Below are 18,764 nucleotides of genomic sequence, written 5' to 3'. Positions count from 1 at the left end.
CCAAAAGTGAAATTAGCTCCATCCCTGTTAATGTTCTGGAAGTCCCTCAACACTTGGCCATGTCATCAGGCTGGGATCCTAGCAACATTCTAAAATGGCTCCATCATTGTGGTTAATACTCTCTCCCATGCCTTGTTTTTTTATATTTTAATACAGTAATTTTTGTATTTTTTATTAATGATTGATTAATGAAATAATCACTTTTTATGAGATGGGAGCAATTTGATAAACATTCTGTTTGAATTTCGAGTGGGTGAGGGTGAGGGAGAGATTCACTTTCTTTATATTCTGTATAATTTTGTATAACACTTTTCATAACTCATTAACATCTTTTTAATATATACATTGAAAGGTTCCAAGCTAAGTACAGTACAGGACTGTAATCTTTTATCAGAAGGAAATTCTTCAATATCTCCTGATACTTTGAATGTGCTTTTTGTGGAGGAGGGGGCCTTTTCCCAATTTTGTAGGTGTGTGTGTGAGTGAGTGGGCCTACTATATATGCATGAATGGGGCAATCAAAAATGGATAATGAAAAACTGACAAAAGGCCTCCCAACATCAAAAAAAATTATCCTAACAAATATACCAATTCATTAAAGTGCAATGATATTTTAAAGTCATGGCTTTCTTAGATTCCTCTATTTTAAAATTTTGGGGTGCAAAAATCAGATCATCATATAGCAGCAAAGAGTTTCGTGCCATGTGTCGTACACAGAGATACATCTAACCAATAAACTACAAAACTATTTAGTAAAATAATCAAAATTGCAACTTGAAAGATTACGCGAGTCTCGGTGAATGTCCCTTTGTTCACCCGGTAATCAAGCCGGATGCTGATGAGTCCGTATCTCTTAAGACTTCTGGGAAATGTAGTTTGGTCATTCAATGGCGTGAACAGTCAGAAGCCGGCAATTGCAGGTAACGGGGAGGAAGCGAGTAATTGAATCGAAAGCGGACAAATCGCAAAGAAAGGAAAAGAAAGGGAACTTTTTGAAACCGATCTTGGGAAATACAGAAACAGAACTGAAAAGAATAGCTGTTTAATATTTCTAATATTATAATGCTTAAAATACAGTTTTAAAACTTCATTTAGTATGTATTGTTGCGCCATTATTGGTGTGTGTGTGGGGGGGGGGGAGAGTGTAATACAATATACGTTCAGTCAGCACATGAAAATGTTCTAGCATTGCGTTTTGCATTCCTAACAAAAAAGAATATTAAATTTAGCCTACGCGTGTCTCATTGCACCGTAGGGCATTACGTTGCTTTATCCTCAAGAAACCTCTTCCTAGAAATCCTGGAAGCAGTTTGGGGAGGAGAGGGGCTAATGCAGATTTTTCAGGTTTGTTAGATCAGGGCTTCTGGAGACCGGAAATCACTGCGGTGGTGTACTGAAAGCAGCAGAAGAATCAGGAAGTTCCTGGTGTGAAAGTTGTCCTTGAACTGTGATGCTTTAGGTATACTATTCTGTGCGGGGATTTTTTTCTCAAAACTGAAATTATTTGTGAAAATCACAGAGAACGATTGTGAGTTATGAGTTTTCTGGACTTTATTCTGAAGCTATCATAGAGGATAATGCAAGACCAACTAGGATAAGTGATTATAATAGATATAGTAGATGGCAGATGGTAATTTGAGCATGGTTTTATGGCATCTTGGTTGCCCTAAGGCGATGTTTCTCAACCTTGGCAATTTTAAGATGCTGGACTTAAATATCTGGAGAATTCTGGGAGTTGAAGTCCATGCATTTGAGAAACACTTGCCTAGGGGGAGATCTGTAAACAGAACAAAACAAAGCTGTTGCCTCCTGCTAATTCTCTAGCCTTGACATTGCTAGGTTTTTGGATGCTATCAGCCATAAAATATTTGTGAAATGGTTGGGTTTGGAAGTATTTAGCTTGTCAAATGATAGAATAACATTTTAAGATTTTTATTCTGTTCTGGAAAAATATGTTTGTAGAGCCATAGCTAAAAATTTGTGAGGGTAAAGCAAAATTCATACCAAGACTCTTGATCTCTAAATGCTCACTTTACACCATGTGTTTTCTTGCCTCACAAAACGCTGTGTAGGGGATAATACGGATTTAATAATATTCCACAGAGGTGAGGCAGCTATTGAAAATATCTGTTTCCAGGTCTGCTCTTCTGTGATCTGTCAAGTACAGAAGACACAGAGCATTCTCTCATAGGTGGATCAAATAGGATGAAAATATATTTCTGAGGGTTCTTTTATTGGAAATCTTTCCATTCAGTGGAAGAATCTGTTCAAAGCCATCTCTATTCCTATCTATGGCCCATCTCATAAAATCCAATCAGGTCAGCACAATCTCATTGAAAGAACACACATCCCCTGCCACCCTTCCATTCTCCTGGAACAGTTATTATTACTTATTATGTGTATAATAGGGCTGTAGTATTTAATATTTTTAATTTTTGTACATTGTATTTTATTGCATTGCGCTGTACACCGCCCTGAGTCCTTCGGGAGAAGGGCGGTATATAAAATAAAGAAAGAAAGAAAGAAAGAAAGAAAGAAAGAAAGAAAGAAAGAAAGAAAGAAAGAAAGAAAGGACTCTAGGCAGTGAATAAAACTGGAAAATCCTTGAAAACAAATAAAACATGGACAGTCCTGACTAAAAGAATCTTATGAACAGCACAAATCAAACAAAATAGGTATATTACACAAACAATAATACATCTTTCTCAGACCTGGATGGAATTAAAGCCATGTTTTCAGTACTTTCCTTGTCTCTGGGTGGGTCGAACTATTCCAGAAGGTGGAAGCACACTATCTTGATCCCATAAGATTTTAATAGTTTTTCCTTCAAGATCTGCATGGTCTTCATGTAGGTCATAACAACCTGGCTGTTCAAGGAGCTCTGAGCTATAGTGTTTTGTGAGTCCATTAGCATGCTATGATTGTTTTAATTTTGAATTCCCTGGACAGTTGAGTTGTTTAACAAGCAGTCATAAATCCAATCAAATAAATGAAATGAAATAAATAATTTGTTATTATGGTTCATTGCTTAGTCAGCCTGATGTTCTGACTGGATTTGGCATTTTTGTCCACCAATCAAGTCCTTCCCAAGGACCTGGAATAGCAGCTCTTGATGTTGATGTCATTGCAGGATGTAAGTTGTTGCCAAGTTCAGCTGCCGTTTGTAACTGACCAATGATGCATTTGTCAATGGTAATGGTGTTCAAGTGGTGCTCCAGTTGTTTTGGGTTTGCACCAAGTCGCCTATTATTATTGGTACAATTGGCACTGCAATATATTGAACATGTGACAAAAGAATTGTATGGAACTAGCTGTTTGAAATACATTTTTCTAGGACTTCCTTTAATAAATAAGGTATATTTCAAGATATTTGTTTTAATTTCTAATGCAGCCTCTCAAAGCCTGAGGCTTACTATATGGATACTTCTTCCAACTTCCATAAATCCATGGTGGGGATAATGGATATTTACATATTTTCATGGTATCAATTTAGAAAAGACCACTATGTAGTTTCCAGACCCAGTGGAATTTCCTTCTTGGCCGCCCTCAAGAAATACTCTGTATTCTAACTAAAATTATCTTCTCCATAGCATTTAATAAATTGGATTTTTCTATGCCCATCTTTCCCTGGGATGGTTTTACTTCTCACATTGCTATTTGCTTCTTTTCAGATTCTTTCTTGCTGCAGGCTGTTTTATATGTGGATTCCTTATAATCTGATTATTTTATATTTCAGTTGATTGGATTTCAAAAAACTAAAAACAAAACAAAGGTATATTTGTTCCTGTAGTTTACCACTTTAGACATCTTTGGGATAGAAAGAAGAATGCAAATATTTTTAAAATATTATTTTAAATATAATAGTTAATTTAGGCTTCAACTATCGTATGTTAAGCTATTGGTATTATTTCTGTATCATCTTGACTCCATTAAGGTTAATCAAAAGAACTTCTACTGAGAGACAGTGGTTGCAGTAAAGACAGGCTGAATCTAATGCACAAAGTACAAAGCTATTCTTTCCATTCCAACACCCACCCCCAACCAGCCCACTGGTATCACTTGGTGCCACAAGGGTGTTTTAAGAACATTGAGGTGCAAGGTCATCCTCAGGGCACCGCGACCTTGGAGTCAGGCTGGAACCGGCTGAGAGTGAGTCCATCTCATCTCCAAAAATGATCCCCCTTCCTAATTCCCATTTGTCTGAAATGGTATAGGGTTTCCTGCCTGAGCAGGGGGTTAGACTAGAAGACATCCAAAGTCCCTTCCAACTATTATTATTATTATTATTATTATTATTATTATTATTATTATTATTGTTATTGTTGTTGTTGTTGTTGTTGTTGTTATTTTCCCCTTGTTTGTGTGATTTATGCATGTTCCTGTGATTTAATTCATATTTGCCCATGTTTTCCTATAAGCTTGTATCATTAGTTGGGAATTTTAAAGTTATTTTTGGAACTCTATGATAGAAACAGAAGCAACACAATAGTTAAAAAAAGTAAAGATAGTGGCTTTGGTTGTACTATCACAGTTGCCATCTTGACACAGTTTACCCTACAGGTAGTCCTATAATGCCAGCATATCCACTGGAAACATGTCAAATAATAAGGGATTATTAAGTGCATACTTCTGCCCTATATCATATTTCCTAACTGTGATCATAATTTTATTTTATTTTATTTTATTTTATTCATTTATATAACCTCCCTTTTATATCAAACTCTGTGAAAAAGGAGAGGGATAATGGGGAGAAATAGGAGGGGAGGTTTAAATGACAGCACATGAATGGTAAAGGTAATGGATGTTTATTAATAGGGTATGCATGTTTGATGAGTGAGATGTTTAGGTTTATGCCAAGGTATGGCTTTGCTGTATCCATTTGTGGCACTAGAACGCAATAGAAAGGTTCCCAGCAAGGTGTTTTAATACAAAATGGCCACTTCTGTTTCTCACTGACTTACAAGGTCCTTTCTCAACTTCAGTGATGGCCTCTGAGATGGCTACTGCTGAGAAATCTGAATTTCACACGTCTAAAGGGTGGCCAGATTGGCTTAGAAGCAGAGTTTGAATCATCACGTGCTAATTCTTTATTGTTATGGAAACTGTTTATCTAATTTCATTGCTTGATTTCTGCATTGCAAAGGCATGGGCTCAATAAGAGTTTGTCAGAAACGCATTTTAATTCTTCTCATCTGTTTCAGTTTCACCACCATGGATATCTTTTACGCTAGCGGTGTCCAGTTTGCTGAAACGCTTCAGGGTGCCCTGCCTGGATTGGAGGATTTTTGGCTTTGGGTAACTTTTTTCGGCGATCCCAAATGTGTCTTCATTATTTATTTCCCTCTTGCCTACTTCCTGCTGGATAAGAAGGTTGGATTGACGGTGCTGTGGTTGGGCCTAATCTCAGAATGGCTGAACCTGATATCTAAATGGTGAGGGGAAAAACAAAGGTAAAAAGACAATATTCCAGAATTAGACTAGATTTGTTCCTATGAACTGTATGGAATGTTTGGAACCTAGCGATTCCATTTTTGGCATCAAAAAAGAACCCATAGGAACAAGGGCAGTATCATTTGAAAATTCAGATTCTACAGTAAGACGGTAACTTCTTTGCTTTTGTAAGATGGGAGAATGGTAGATTCAGCCCTTGTGATACAGAAGGAAGAGCCAACATCCAGGAACTAAACACAAAACATAAACTTCGTTTTGCATCAAGGACATTTTATAGGACTATCTCCAATTTATACAGAGGATGAATTCATTTTCATGGTTTATACAGTAATTGAATGCTATGTGGTTGAAATGGCATTCACATAACAAACATCAAATATATAAGAGAATTGAATTAACTAAATTAAGGTAATTAAATTAAGGTAAGGTAATTACTTAAAGAACCGCAAGAAGAAAAAAAATCTATTCAGTGATTTTGGATGGTGGGGAGAAGCAGAAAATCAGGTATGAAAGGAATTGGAATATTTAATTTATTTGTTAGACTTGTATCCTGCCTGTGGGGAATCTTGTCATAGCTTGGAGTGAGAAAAAATAATGCACTCAAAGCCACCCTCTGAATTTCCACTTTCACCCCATGCTGCACTGTGGTTGGATAGGATGACTTGAATCGCAGCTAGTAGCGCTTTTATTTGTTATTAACCAACAGTACACTAATGTTCATTAACTGACGTTTAATAGAATTTTGTGTAGTAGCAAAATATTTTTGGCTTTCAGAGGAATTAATATCAAGGCTTAGAACAAATTTGGAACAAATGGATGGAACACATCTTGTTCTGACAAGGATATAGATTTGTAGAATTGCTCCATTAAGAACAAGAAGAGAATCGCTTAGTACTATAGTAATCGTTAGGACTTGGAATACAGGTTTGTGTATATACATGAATAGGGCTTTCTTGGAACCCACGCATTAAAAGCTGATTGCAGATGGGTTGAAGAGCAGTGTAGGATACATTGCCTGGGTTATATTGGACAGTCACTCTTGCCTGCACTCTGTGCATTACATTGGCCTGGAAAAAGCTCTATGTGTGTGTTCCAATGTTTGCAAATAAAGCTCTTCTACATTAGCATGTGAAGAAGACTTTGACTTAATTGGAAACTGTTGTTCTCTTTGTTTCTTACCATACCTATTAATTATACAATAGGTGTGAGACCTGATTCCACTAGAAATTAACAAAATAATGTCCAGTTGCAGATAGCCCTGCCTTCACAAAAGTGACAAGTTTGCAACCCTTCTGCTGTAAAATACAAATTAGAGTCAGTGGTTTTACGCTGATAAAAATTAATATTTAGTCAGAATGGTGCAGGGATTGAAGTATTTTCTAGAATTGGAGAAACTGGTGTTCTAGTCCACCTTTAGTCCTGAAAAGTTTCTTAATCACTGTAGGCCAGTCGCATTCTTTCAGTCCAATATTCCTCATTGAATTGTTGTAGCAAAATATTGGATGAGGAATTGCTATCTAATGTATATCACCTTGAATTCTTAGAAGAAAGACATATATAAATCAAATGAATTAATAAAACTAGTAAAAGAGTACCATAGTTGTCAATTGTAAGCTAGTAGATAAGGTGGCAAGTAAATTTAAACTTCCTAGCATTTTGAAAGTGTTGGTTTTGTTCTTACCAGCTCTTAATTATATATATTTTCTCTTCCTTTTATTTCCAAGGTTATTATTTGGGGAACGGCCTTTCTGGTGGATCTCTGAATCTGGATTTTCCAAGAAGAAGGAAATTTTTCTCCGTCAGTTCCCGTCCACTTGTGAAACAGGGCCAGGTTGGTAATGCAGCCCAATAGAAAATAGGAATTGAAGAAAATAATGAAATTCTGTTCTGTAAGGTTCTTGAATGGTGACTTTGCTTTTAGTTTCAACCTGTTTTCCTTTGGGTGAGTCAGTGTTTTCAGATTGGCTGTGCCTACCATGCCAGTTATTGTGTGAATAAGCAAGGTTTTCTCATGACACCCATTTTGTGAGAATAGTGACAACGTATTTTTATAATGTTTGATCATCCAAATCACCTCATTCCAATAAATAATAATAAACCTTTATTGTCAAAGTACAACATGTGTACATTGAGATTAGCTGAGCCTCCCCTTGTGCTCTCTCCCCCCAACACACAGTGACAACAAACCCTCCATCCCACCATACTATGTGAACCAACTATACCACACACCGGCCTCCCAAGTCAATTCTGCATAAGACTATGTCCCATTTAAAAGCCAATATGTTAGGAAACACCATTTTCACATAGAAAGTTCAATAGTTTACCTATAGGATCTTTATAAAATGCTATTTTGTCTTCATTTGGACCATACATTCCCAGTATCAAAGTCTTAGTGCCTTATAAGTCACATATCTGCCGTGATTATCAGTCAATATAAGTTTTGGATATACTTGAGAGAATTTATATACAAAACAACTCTTGTTTCTTTTATTCCTATTGAGATAAATTCTCCAGCCAAGTTTTCGTCACCCAAATATTTTATATCCCTTTTCCTAATATCTGTTTCTTTTTTTATTAATTTTTTTTATCATAATATAAAATACAAATGAGAACAAAGATAAAGGGAAATGGGGAAGGGAAAAGAAAGAGAAAGAAGCTAGGATGAGGGGAAAAAGAAGGGGGGGAAAGCATTAACTTCCAACTTTTTTCCGCGTAGCAGAATGAAAAGAATAAAATTGACTCATTTTTTTATTTATTTGTACTTATATTTACTAGCTATTTCTGTAACAGTAAATGTATTTAATCAGAAAATCCCAATGAATGACTATACTTTGGGTACTCAGCAATATTCATGCCTATAAACCATGTAGTACAATCCATGACTCCGTCACATGACTGTACTTTGGGTACTCAGCAACATTCATGCCTATAAACCATGTAGTACAAGCCATGACTGCATTTTGTAATGGTTTTGACGAAAAACGGCATTTACATCTAATTTTTTTGTAAAACCACACCCATAGCAAAAAAAATTGTAAAATCAGGTCGGTCATCTGACCAATCCATTTTATGACCACGATGGGCAGGCTCCATTTGAGGACTACCGATAGATCATTAGTTAATTTAAGAACACTATGTGTAACTATGTGACATAACTATACCTTTTCTTTACTTTTTTTCTCTTTTACATGGATGGTCACTAGCAAACAGAGGGATTTTATTTCTTTTTCTTTTTTTTGCAGGCAGTCCCTCTGGCCACTGTATGATCACTGGTGCAGCCCTGTGGCCAGTTGTAAGCATTCTGGCCAGACAGATAGCCAAGAACTCCAAAAGGTATGTAGCAATACCAATAACACTTACACTTCTATACCGCTTCGCAGTGCTTTTAAAGCCCTCTCTAAGCAGTTTACAGAGTCAGCATGTTGTCCCCCAACAGTCTGGGTCCTCATTTTATGACCTCAGAAAGATGGAAGGCTGAGTCAACCTTGAGTCGGTCAGGATTGAACTGCTGACAGTTGGCAGAGTTAGTCTGCAATACTGCATTCTAATCACTGTGCCTCCACAGCTCTTCAATGCTGTCATCTTGACAATTCTTCCATTGTGACTTATAGTAATTGTTTGTTTACATGTTAATGTATTCACTCCTCCTTCCAAGAAATACAAGAAAGTATATGAACTTTTCTCTCTAAGTCAGAATTGATTTTGTTAAAACTCATGTAAATTTCTAAAAAAAAAATTTCTTTTTTGTAGAGTTCCTGTCACTGCTATAGAATTCAGGAGCCCTTTTCAATCTACAATAAATCATACCAAAACTATCAATAAATCCAGATGTATGTATTTCCAACTTCTGCTTCCAGCAAGACTGGACATGCCCCCTCCCCCCCACACACACATACACATCATGATGTAAAATAGTGCCAGGCAGAGATTTGGAATTTTTTCTTGCATTGAGATTGGAGGCATGGATTCTTTCTTTGAAATGCATCATGTCTGATTTATTGATTTGATACATATTCTGTTTTTTTTCCTGGTGCTTAAGGTAATGTACATAGCTTGTTCTCTACCTATTTTTTCTCACCATTAATGAAGTCGGGTAGGTTGGGCTGAGAGGCAGCGCCTCATTCAGTGAAGTATTGTGATCACAGTCAGATCACAGCTTTTACATACTTTATCTTAGAGTTTGCTTTGTGTCTTGAAATTGCTGTTTGCTGTGGAGGCAATGGAGTCTTGAGTTGTTCACCTTTGGTCTGCAGTACTGACTTCTTTAAAAGCCTCCTGTTGAAGTACGAAGCCCTGATCCTCCTCCTGTTACCTGCATGCAGCATTCCTGCCAACACTATTGTAACTGAACATCAGGGCCACAATGTATACTTGACAGTACAGCAGGGAAAGTCCCAGACTCTTTTCTTCCAAATACCTCTATCTCCTATCAGGTGATGTCAAAATCTATGCACATTTGTTATAACCCTTTATGATATATTTTATATTATATTTTATAATATAATTTGTGCCTGGTTCTCCCAACGCCAGAAAAACACAAAAGGCAAATATTTTATATATTTCTGGGTTGACATTATTCCAGGCCCTTGATTATTATGGCTGCAGATTCTGTAATCTTTTGAGCTGTGATACCACTTTTTGGGAATAAGGTTGCCAGAATCAAACACTTGCCTTCCAAATAGATAGGAACCCCTGCATTTGAAGAAGGATAAACAACAAGGTCCTTTTGTTCGATCCGTTCCTATAATTCTTTTCATTCTGTTGGTAGAGTTGGCCTCACTAGTCCTCTAATGTCAGAGCAATCCAGGAGTGAATGCTTGCAGATGAGGAAAAATTTCAGCTTCTGGATTATCTGGATTCAGCTGATGCAGTTGTGAGCAAAATCCCATCAAGATTCTTTTTAACATTACCAGTAGAGAAGGCAGCAAATATGCCTGGTTCTTTTTAAGGTGTTTCTAAATCAATAAACTGGAATTTCCATTTGCAGAACAACCTTAGCTGTGTACCTCTGTCACTCATATATGCAAAAATGCTTTATCCTGTTTTTCCTTAATTTGAACAGAAATTGTAATTTGGGATCTGGTAGTTCTAAGGCTGTTGGCTTTTGGGAGAGGCAAGAAAGATCGTTCTCAATCCATCTGCTGAATTGTTTGGCGTGACAATTTTCTTCTCCCATTTTACCTCAACAGTTGGATCATGAAGGCAGCGCCCTTTACAGTTTATTTCCTCCTCTTGCTGCTTATCGGATTATCACGCATCTTCATACTTGCTCATTTCCCCCATCAAGTTATTGGTGGCATTTTGGCAGGTAAGTACATCGTGAAAGTTAGCAGTATGCTATTTGTGCATGTTCTAGGTTCTTGGTTTCCACGTATGTGGCAAAACCACGTGGCCACACATGTGCTGAGCTAAGAGATATCAGCCCAGTTTTTAAATACCCCTTTGAATATTTGCTTTCAATACTGATAAAAGCACGTCTCGTTGAGAATATTTCTATCAAAAACCACTTTCCGTGGGTAATCTGGTAGGACCATCAGTATAGTTTCTCTCCTGTATCTAAGCCTGAATCCTGACTGATCCATATAATCCTTTTTCCCCAGTATTCTCTGTAACTGCAGCCAATTACTTTTTCTACAACATGGCCCCCAAAAGGATGGTTGGAGACTGGGTGATTGTTATCAAAAATAAACAAATTAAACAATGACTTATTGAGAATGGGACATTAACTCTGCTGCATTCAAGGCAAGAGGCAAATATCCCTTCATCAAAGATGCATTCACCACTGTTGTCCTTCCTGGCAACCTTTCGTTAGTGGGACAGATATCAAATCCACAGGTGATTAGACTATTGGATCAGAATGCCATATCCATTTCTTCTGCATCCTTCAACTCTAACTGATCTTAAATAACTACAGATCACAGAGTGCCAGAAAATTATCAGATTAGAAATATTGCCAGCTTATTCTTTTAAAAATTGCCCTTTTGCCATTGGCCTATCCTAAAAGCATACTTATTTCTAATTACACGTTCACAGGATTATAGCGCATACTTGGCTAAAGAATAGTTTATGAGATTATGAACTTGGTGAAGAAATTAGATATCTCTTAAATTAAGAGTGGCCACATCTGGATCTCTTAGTTAAATCCTTGAATGATTTATAATAGGTCACTTAATATTTCCTCATGCACCATTGATTTATCATAAGAGACATAATATGATTACAATATGATTCCTTTATCTCAGCTTATATTAGTTTGAGAAACAATATATTAAAAGATGCTTGGAATAACCAAGAAGGGACTTTCATGTAGAAGCATGATCATCACACAGGTTTCTAAGCTTATCATTTTTTTAAATTCAAAATGTATGTTTGATAGCCAGTAGCCTGGCTGATAGGCCTCAGGTTTCAAATTAAAGAAAGCAAAATAGATAAAATAAGCCTGACAGTTACTCAACTTTGCTTCCATCTACATCTCACCAGGTTGCCCTCCAGCTTTGTGAGATTGTTGTATTTTGCTGGTACGGTTTCACACTTTTGGTTTTGGAATGGGATTGAAGGGTGAAGGTCAAGAATGGTTTATTTGGAACTTCTGGTTTGACATCGCAGCTTGACGGATGCAGGAAGACGGGGCTCCGTCTTCCACATTTGATTTTGCACCACACGGGACCCTAAAAAGGGTCGAACATTGCCCTGAAGAGGCGACGGAGAAGGAGGGGACCCTCATTGATCACGGGAGGGGGAGGCCCTTCCCTTTGATCCAAGGAAGCCCTCCAAATCAGCAGGGGAAAGACTGGCTATATTCATGTGGCCAGTTAGAAGCTGCTGACTACTGAAGAAAATAAGCATTAACCAGCAGCTTTGAAGCAACGTGGATGAAACTGCATAAGACCCTATCCTCTCTTTATGATTTTAAGACTTTTTCCTAGAAAAAAAACCACCCAAAGCAAAAAAATCCTCCCCTATGAGAGAGGGAAGGGTTATTTCCACTCCATTCTCTCAGGAAAAGCGGTGAATTAATTGCTTGGGGGGAAAACACAGAAAATTAAAAGATTGATTTGGAATCAATACACATATAACTTTGAAATTTGGGGACTAAAAGTGCTTCTGATTTTTTTAAAAAAGAGACTTAAAAAGCTTGTAATTATTGGATGTAAAAAGCTGGAGGATGGCATCATCTACATCTAGTGGCAAACTACAGCACTACAACTTATTATGCTAAAAGAAACTTGTCTGGAAGCCCAGATTCAGATAAGACTCTTGTTTTCAGAAACTTTCATTTTTGAAGACTGCAGCTGGGAAAAGGGAAAAAAAACCCTCTTGGGCTGCTTATTTGTGTGGCAGAGATAATAAACTATTTTGAAACTCGCCTGCCTGGACTACGAATATAAATACTAACTGACTTTTAGAGCTGTGTCACGAAGCTATTTCCCTATAGAAGAAACATGCATCATTGATTGAGATAATGGAATACTTTGATTGATGAACAATTTTTAATTGCTCTTTTCTCTCTGGACAGAAAGGATATGTTTTTCATTGGACAGAAAAATTTGAAAAATTCAAACTTTACTTATATTTGCTGAGGGGAGACTTAAGGACAGATTGATAATTTGGAGTTCAAATGACGATTGAAACTTTTTAAATCCCTAAATACAAGAGACAATTGCCTTAGCTTAAGATGAGATTAAAAATAACACAAAAGATATAAAAGAACATTTTTTAAATCAAAATCTACAAACTTAGAAAATGACTACAAAGAAGGAACTAGCAACCCAGAAAAGAGAAGGAAAATCAGAGAAAGCAGATCCAAAGATGAAGGACCTAAAGAAAGGAACTAACAGACAGACTCAGACAAATGAAAAATTAGAAGACCTAGCGATAATATCGGAATTGGAAAAGATATCTTAGTTGTCAAGATCTCAGAACACACTTGAGGATAAGAAAGAAGAGCTGATTGAATGGAAGATAGAGCTGTTAGGAGACCTGGGGGAAATTGGAGAAGCTGTTTAATGAATATCAATGGGCTGAGCATCCTTCCAAAAATACTTTAATCAAATTATCTTTCTTATTCCAAACAACATACACAAAAATAGAGGTAGAATTACTTAATGATTCAAATGCATTGATTTGGAAAGTTAGTTGCCAAAGGAAGAAAGCTAGAGAAAGACTAAAGAAAATAGAGGGTTTGATCCATTAGATGGGATATTATACTATTAATCAGATATTTGAACATGGCTGAGAACAGATAATTGTTAGAAATAGAAGTATTATAACTAGAAAGAGGATTTGTAACTAGAATATTATATTTTGGTATGAGAAGGGAAATAGGAAAATGCTAAGAGGGTTTGAATAAGGGGAGCTTTTGGTTACCCAAATATAACTTATTATGAGAAATTATAAGCAATAGAGACATTTTGAACACTGATGGGAAATTAATTTTTTTTAAAAGCGGGAAAAACAGGATATTAATTGAACAAATGGATATTAAGTACAAATGCAATTAAGATATATTTTGGTTAGAAAAGATATTTTAAACTGACATTTTTATATTATTAGGAAAATGTAACAGATTTTGATATTCAATTGTTTTATATATATATTCAATTGTATACTATATATACATGTTGTATATGTATTCAATAAGAATTTTATTTGCCTAGTGTGGGAAAATGTGTACTACTGGAAGAAGAGAGGAAGCATTGGATGGTGTAATATTGGGCCTAGATTGAAGAAGTTAATATGTATCACTGAATTACTAATGAAACCAGACAACACGTTGTTTAAATACACATATGCTTCTGGTGATAATTACCATATCACCAAATGCTGAATTGCTGACCTGGCTTCCCATAGCTGCTGACCTCTGCTTTAGAACATACAAAGTTTAAGGCAATAGACTGGCAATTTACACTGAAGCTTCTCTTTTCTACCATCTCGTCAGGGATCAGTCTAGGTTGGCTACTTCAATTCTGGGTCCCACTGGAAAGAGGATTCCGTTTCTACCTGATGACTTCATTCTCCCTTTGGCTAAGTGCCACAGTGATTTATTGGACATTGATTACTCTTGGCATAGATCTCAACTGGTGAGTTTCTTCAGTGCAAAGGAATGCACATGGTCATCTTTTTCACAGGCTATCTAAATAACTAACAGGCTTTCTTAACTAGCACTCCTTAATGGAACCTAGCACATGTACCTGCAACACTAGGATGCTGTTTGCCGGTAATCTTGGCTGTATTTGCTGGTGTTGTGCACACAGAAAAGGGTAAGATAAAATCATGGCTTAAAATAATCGTGCCCTAAATATGAGATGAGGGCAATACTACGAAGACATCAAGTGAAAGTGAAATTGCAATGCTGTTTTAATTATGCTATAAATACATGAGGGAAACAAGCTCTCAGCTTTGTTGCCTGTTTCATGCACATGTTCACCATAAACTTTTTAGCGCTTTTCTCGGTTTGAGGGGGAGGGGGAAAAAAGCCATCCATCCACATAAGCAGGGGGTGGGTTTTGCCATTATTGAACTGGTCTTTTAAAGATTTAAAGATATTTAATTCTGACAACTTCAAAGATCTTCCACCAAGTAACAGGTATGTTCAGATAATAAAGGAATGTTGACTTAAACATTTGTAGGAATTCACTTCTAAAAAGAAAAAAATAGTTTACCCATGGATACCACATTTTGTAGTTTTAGAAGATTCAAGAGGGATTCTAGAACTACTCAGATTTCAACTTTTTCCTCCTGTAGACATGGCTATAGATAAGTTTCATATGTCTTTCTTCATTTTACTGTCTTTAGGTCAATGAAACTTGCTACAAAGTGGTGTGAAAATCCCAAGTGGATCCGTATGGACACATACCCATTTGCTTCCCTGTGTCGTGATGCAGCCACAGTCCTTGGACTGGGATTGACCTTCCACTCTTCATCCTATACCCAACTGAAGCTGGAGAGACTTGGTTGGCTTCAGAGGGGATGGTGTGCAATCCTGGCTCTTGTCATCCTTTATTTCCTAAGTAGTATTGCCCAGCCACAAAGGGTGGCTCTGTGGTATGGGCTGAATTTTGTAAAGTATTCCAGCTTCCCATGGATAGTAATTACACTGCTTCCCAAAGCGATTCAAATACTGGCCTCTTCAGGAACACGATCTCACACAGAGTAGCTAGAAATATTTGTTCTTTCTCCTTAGACCTTCCCATTGAAGGAAATGCTGTATTTCCTTCAAAATGTAGAGCAGCTGTGCCCAGTTCAAGGGTTACGTGTGGACCTGGACATTCAGTAATGATAACAGCCAAGCCATGTTGGCTGAAGGATTATGAGAACTAAAGTTCAATACGTTTGAAAGTCCCAGGTTAAAAACATTGTTTTTCATTAATGAGTTACACCTAATCAGTGCTCCATATTTGGCTAAGCATAAAGACCAGTATAGATACAAAATGACAGCTACTTTTTGAGCATTTGAAAAGTTGCTTATCTCTGCTATAAGCATGAATCACATTTTACAAACCACAATGTCCTGTTCATACACTGCATTCAACCATGATCAAATACAGATCATAAAATTTTAACATGAAAATTCAATCCATAAAGTTCAGAAGATCTCAGGTTCAGTCTCCAGCATTCCCACAGAGGGGTAGAAAAAGTTCTCCAGTAAAATCAATAGAAAACTGAATTAGATAGTTTGGTAATTTGATTTTGTATAAGGCAACTTCCTCCAATTCTAACTGCCTTATCTTGCCTTAATTTGGGTAGCAGCTTGAGGTCAAAGTCCTACCAAAGACCAGCAAAAAATAGCTGTTTCACAAAATGAGGTAGAAACTGTTGTTTCATGTATGTCAAAGTTCACCATTGTTTGATGCAATTAGAAATGTCCCTGTTGAAGGCACACGTCCTTATTCAGTTTTGTAGCCCAAAGAAATCAAGACGACATGCTGTGTTCCTTTTTTTAATAACTGCTAAATTCTTCCTAGAGAGAAAATGGCTATTTCTGACAAGCTGTCAGCTTGAGGCTGCGAAGCTCATCACATCAATCACACCACTGCCGCCAACTGTGGCAGGAGGCCACGAGGCTCATAGCGCCATTTGCAAGTAGGCGCAATCAGTGCGAGGAGCCTCATGGGCTCCTGCCACAAGTGGCAGCATCAGCACAAGCTGTGTGGTGTCCTGTTGTGAGCAGCGGCAGCAGCGCAATTGGCACAACAAGCTCATAGTCTCCTGCCACGACTGGCATCAGCGGCGCAGCCACATGGCGTGCGGTCATAAGTAGTTGTAGAACTCAGGCAGCAGCACAAGTGTTGGGATGTGGGAGGCCTGGCTGCAGTGGTCGTGGGGCAGCTCCATTCCCCCCACCCCCCAGATTGATTTTTACACATGCCCCTTGCCCCAAAACTTATTTTGGGGGTAGGACTTATATTGGGCCCATGTGTAAAAATCAGGCTAAGGCTTATTTTCAGGATAAGTCTTATTTTCAGGGAAATACGGTACAATTATTCAGGAGGAAATTAATCCTTTTAAATCTGTGAAGTATTGGAAGGGCTTCGTATTGGAATCCAAAACTATGACAATGTCTAAATTTGCTTGTCCAACATCTGGTAGACCCTAACCATCCCCTTCAAAATCATTTGAGTCCATTGTCAAACCATTCTAACTATCCAACCATGGTAAAGTGATTTTTTTTCTATCCTATAATTTAAATTAAGTTTAGCATCTAGCTTTCAGATCAGCAAAAGACTAATAAAGAGACCTCTCCTTTTAGAAAAGGTGTAATGGAGAATCTTTCCTTCCCTCTTAATGTGATGCTTACCACACATGTTTTGCACTACAATCAAGCAGCTGGTACAGAAAATGATAACTTCATGGCACACTTGATTCAGGGCAGACCAGCCCACCAAACAATGGAGAAATTGGATCTCAGGATATCCCATTGCTGATTTGCAAGTTTGAAAAGATGTTGCAGTAAATTATGATGTTCGAGTTGATATTTTCAACTGGTTGTATAATGTGTTTGTTTATGATTAATTCCATGCAGAGCAGCTGGTGTGTGTTTATTTTATACTTTGGTATATTTAATAAACCTCTTATTAGGTGGATATTTCCACAAATGTGGCTGCATTTTACCCACCATCTCTCTGATGTTCGGGAAAATGAAGGAAATACACACATAAAAGGTTTCTGATTATCCTAGAGGTGTGAAAACTTATTTGCACTACTTTGTGAACAGTCTTTAAATATGTTTATTTTTAAAAGTTATTCCCATAAGCAGGATCACTGATGTAGCCCTTTATCAGTCTTCTTACTACAAATAACTTGCTCTCAGTATGCCTCCATCCATGTACAAGAGGATAATATCTTCAGGCCTAAAAGTCTCCAGGGTTGGCAGAAATAAAGCATACACTCTGAAATTACAGAACATTTTATGATGCAGTTCTCACAGATTGCTTATTTCATTGTACAACCTAATAGTCTGGCAAAGTAGTAGTATTTACAAAGAGAAGGCCCAGTTGCTTAGCATCCTAAATAAAGCACTCCATAACGCAGTGTATTTGTGGCTGGTCCCATTTGTGAACCATATGCTTTTGTTACTGTGTTTCTTAGATATTATTCTAGATTCTGAATAACTCCACACACTTTTGGGAGAAGTAATATTGCAACATTTTGTCTCTGTTTTCTATACTTGTGTTTTACAGTCTGTTCTACTTTTGTTTCCGAAAATAGCTAAGATTCAGTTGAATCTCAGTGTGAGCATTAGCTACTTCTTGTATCTAGGAGAGAACAGTGATCCAGTTTAGAACTTTTGGACAGGACAGAGAAGATACACTTCTACGTCACATAATACATTGCTGTCCAATGAGATCTACTACTATTAAATGTAGTGAAAAACACTAGTAACTTAAATTATTTGTAGCATAAGCCCGTTTCTGCCCACAAATCATGATCTAAAATTCAGAAAATGGCACTGATTTGAGGACTATCAGCAATAATCATTTACTCATCTGCATGTGACATTTCTAGAAGCATCTTGCAGACCATTCTGGACAAAAAGAGCCTTTGCACAATTTCATGTGTGCCAACTGCGTCTTTTCTGGAACATGAGGCCATGTGCTCAGTCACTCATGCCCTGGTCATCTCTCACTTGGATTATTGCAATGTGGTCTACATGGAGCTACCCTTGAAGAGTACTCAGTAGTTACAACTGGTCCAAAATGCAGTGGCACATATAGTTTGGAGGCCCCAAGGGTAGCATATGTGACAGCACTATTACGTGAACTGCACTGGCTGCTGGTCTGCCTCGGTACAACGCAAGGTATTGGCTATTATCT

At 37.3% G+C, this 18,764-nt stretch overlaps 1 protein-coding gene across 1 annotated transcript; it reads left to right on the top strand.

Annotated features, from left to right (window-relative positions):
- Positions 1 to 895: 895 nt before the first annotated feature.
- On the top strand, positions 896 to 15,607 carry G6PC3 (glucose-6-phosphatase catalytic subunit 3; the record flags this gene model as incomplete). The annotated part of the gene is made up of 7 exons (XM_083379078.1): positions 896 to 920; positions 5,202 to 5,432; positions 7,176 to 7,286; positions 8,698 to 8,784; positions 10,641 to 10,759; positions 14,390 to 14,531; positions 15,247 to 15,607. The coding sequence occupies exons 2-7, from the start codon at positions 5,212 to 5,214 to the stop codon at positions 15,605 to 15,607; spliced, it is 1,041 nt and encodes a 346-aa protein (XP_083235204.1). The 5' UTR covers positions 896 to 920; positions 5,202 to 5,211.
- Between the last annotated feature and the right edge of the window lie 3,157 nt (positions 15,608 to 18,764).

This window comes from Vipera ursinii (assembly GCF_947247035.1).
Source record: "Vipera ursinii genome assembly, chromosome: Z".
NCBI classification, from domain to species: Eukaryota; Metazoa; Chordata; class Lepidosauria; order Squamata; family Viperidae; genus Vipera; species Vipera ursinii.
The sequence above is the reverse complement of the archived record's forward strand: the minus strand, read 5'-3'. Positions and strand labels throughout refer to the sequence as shown.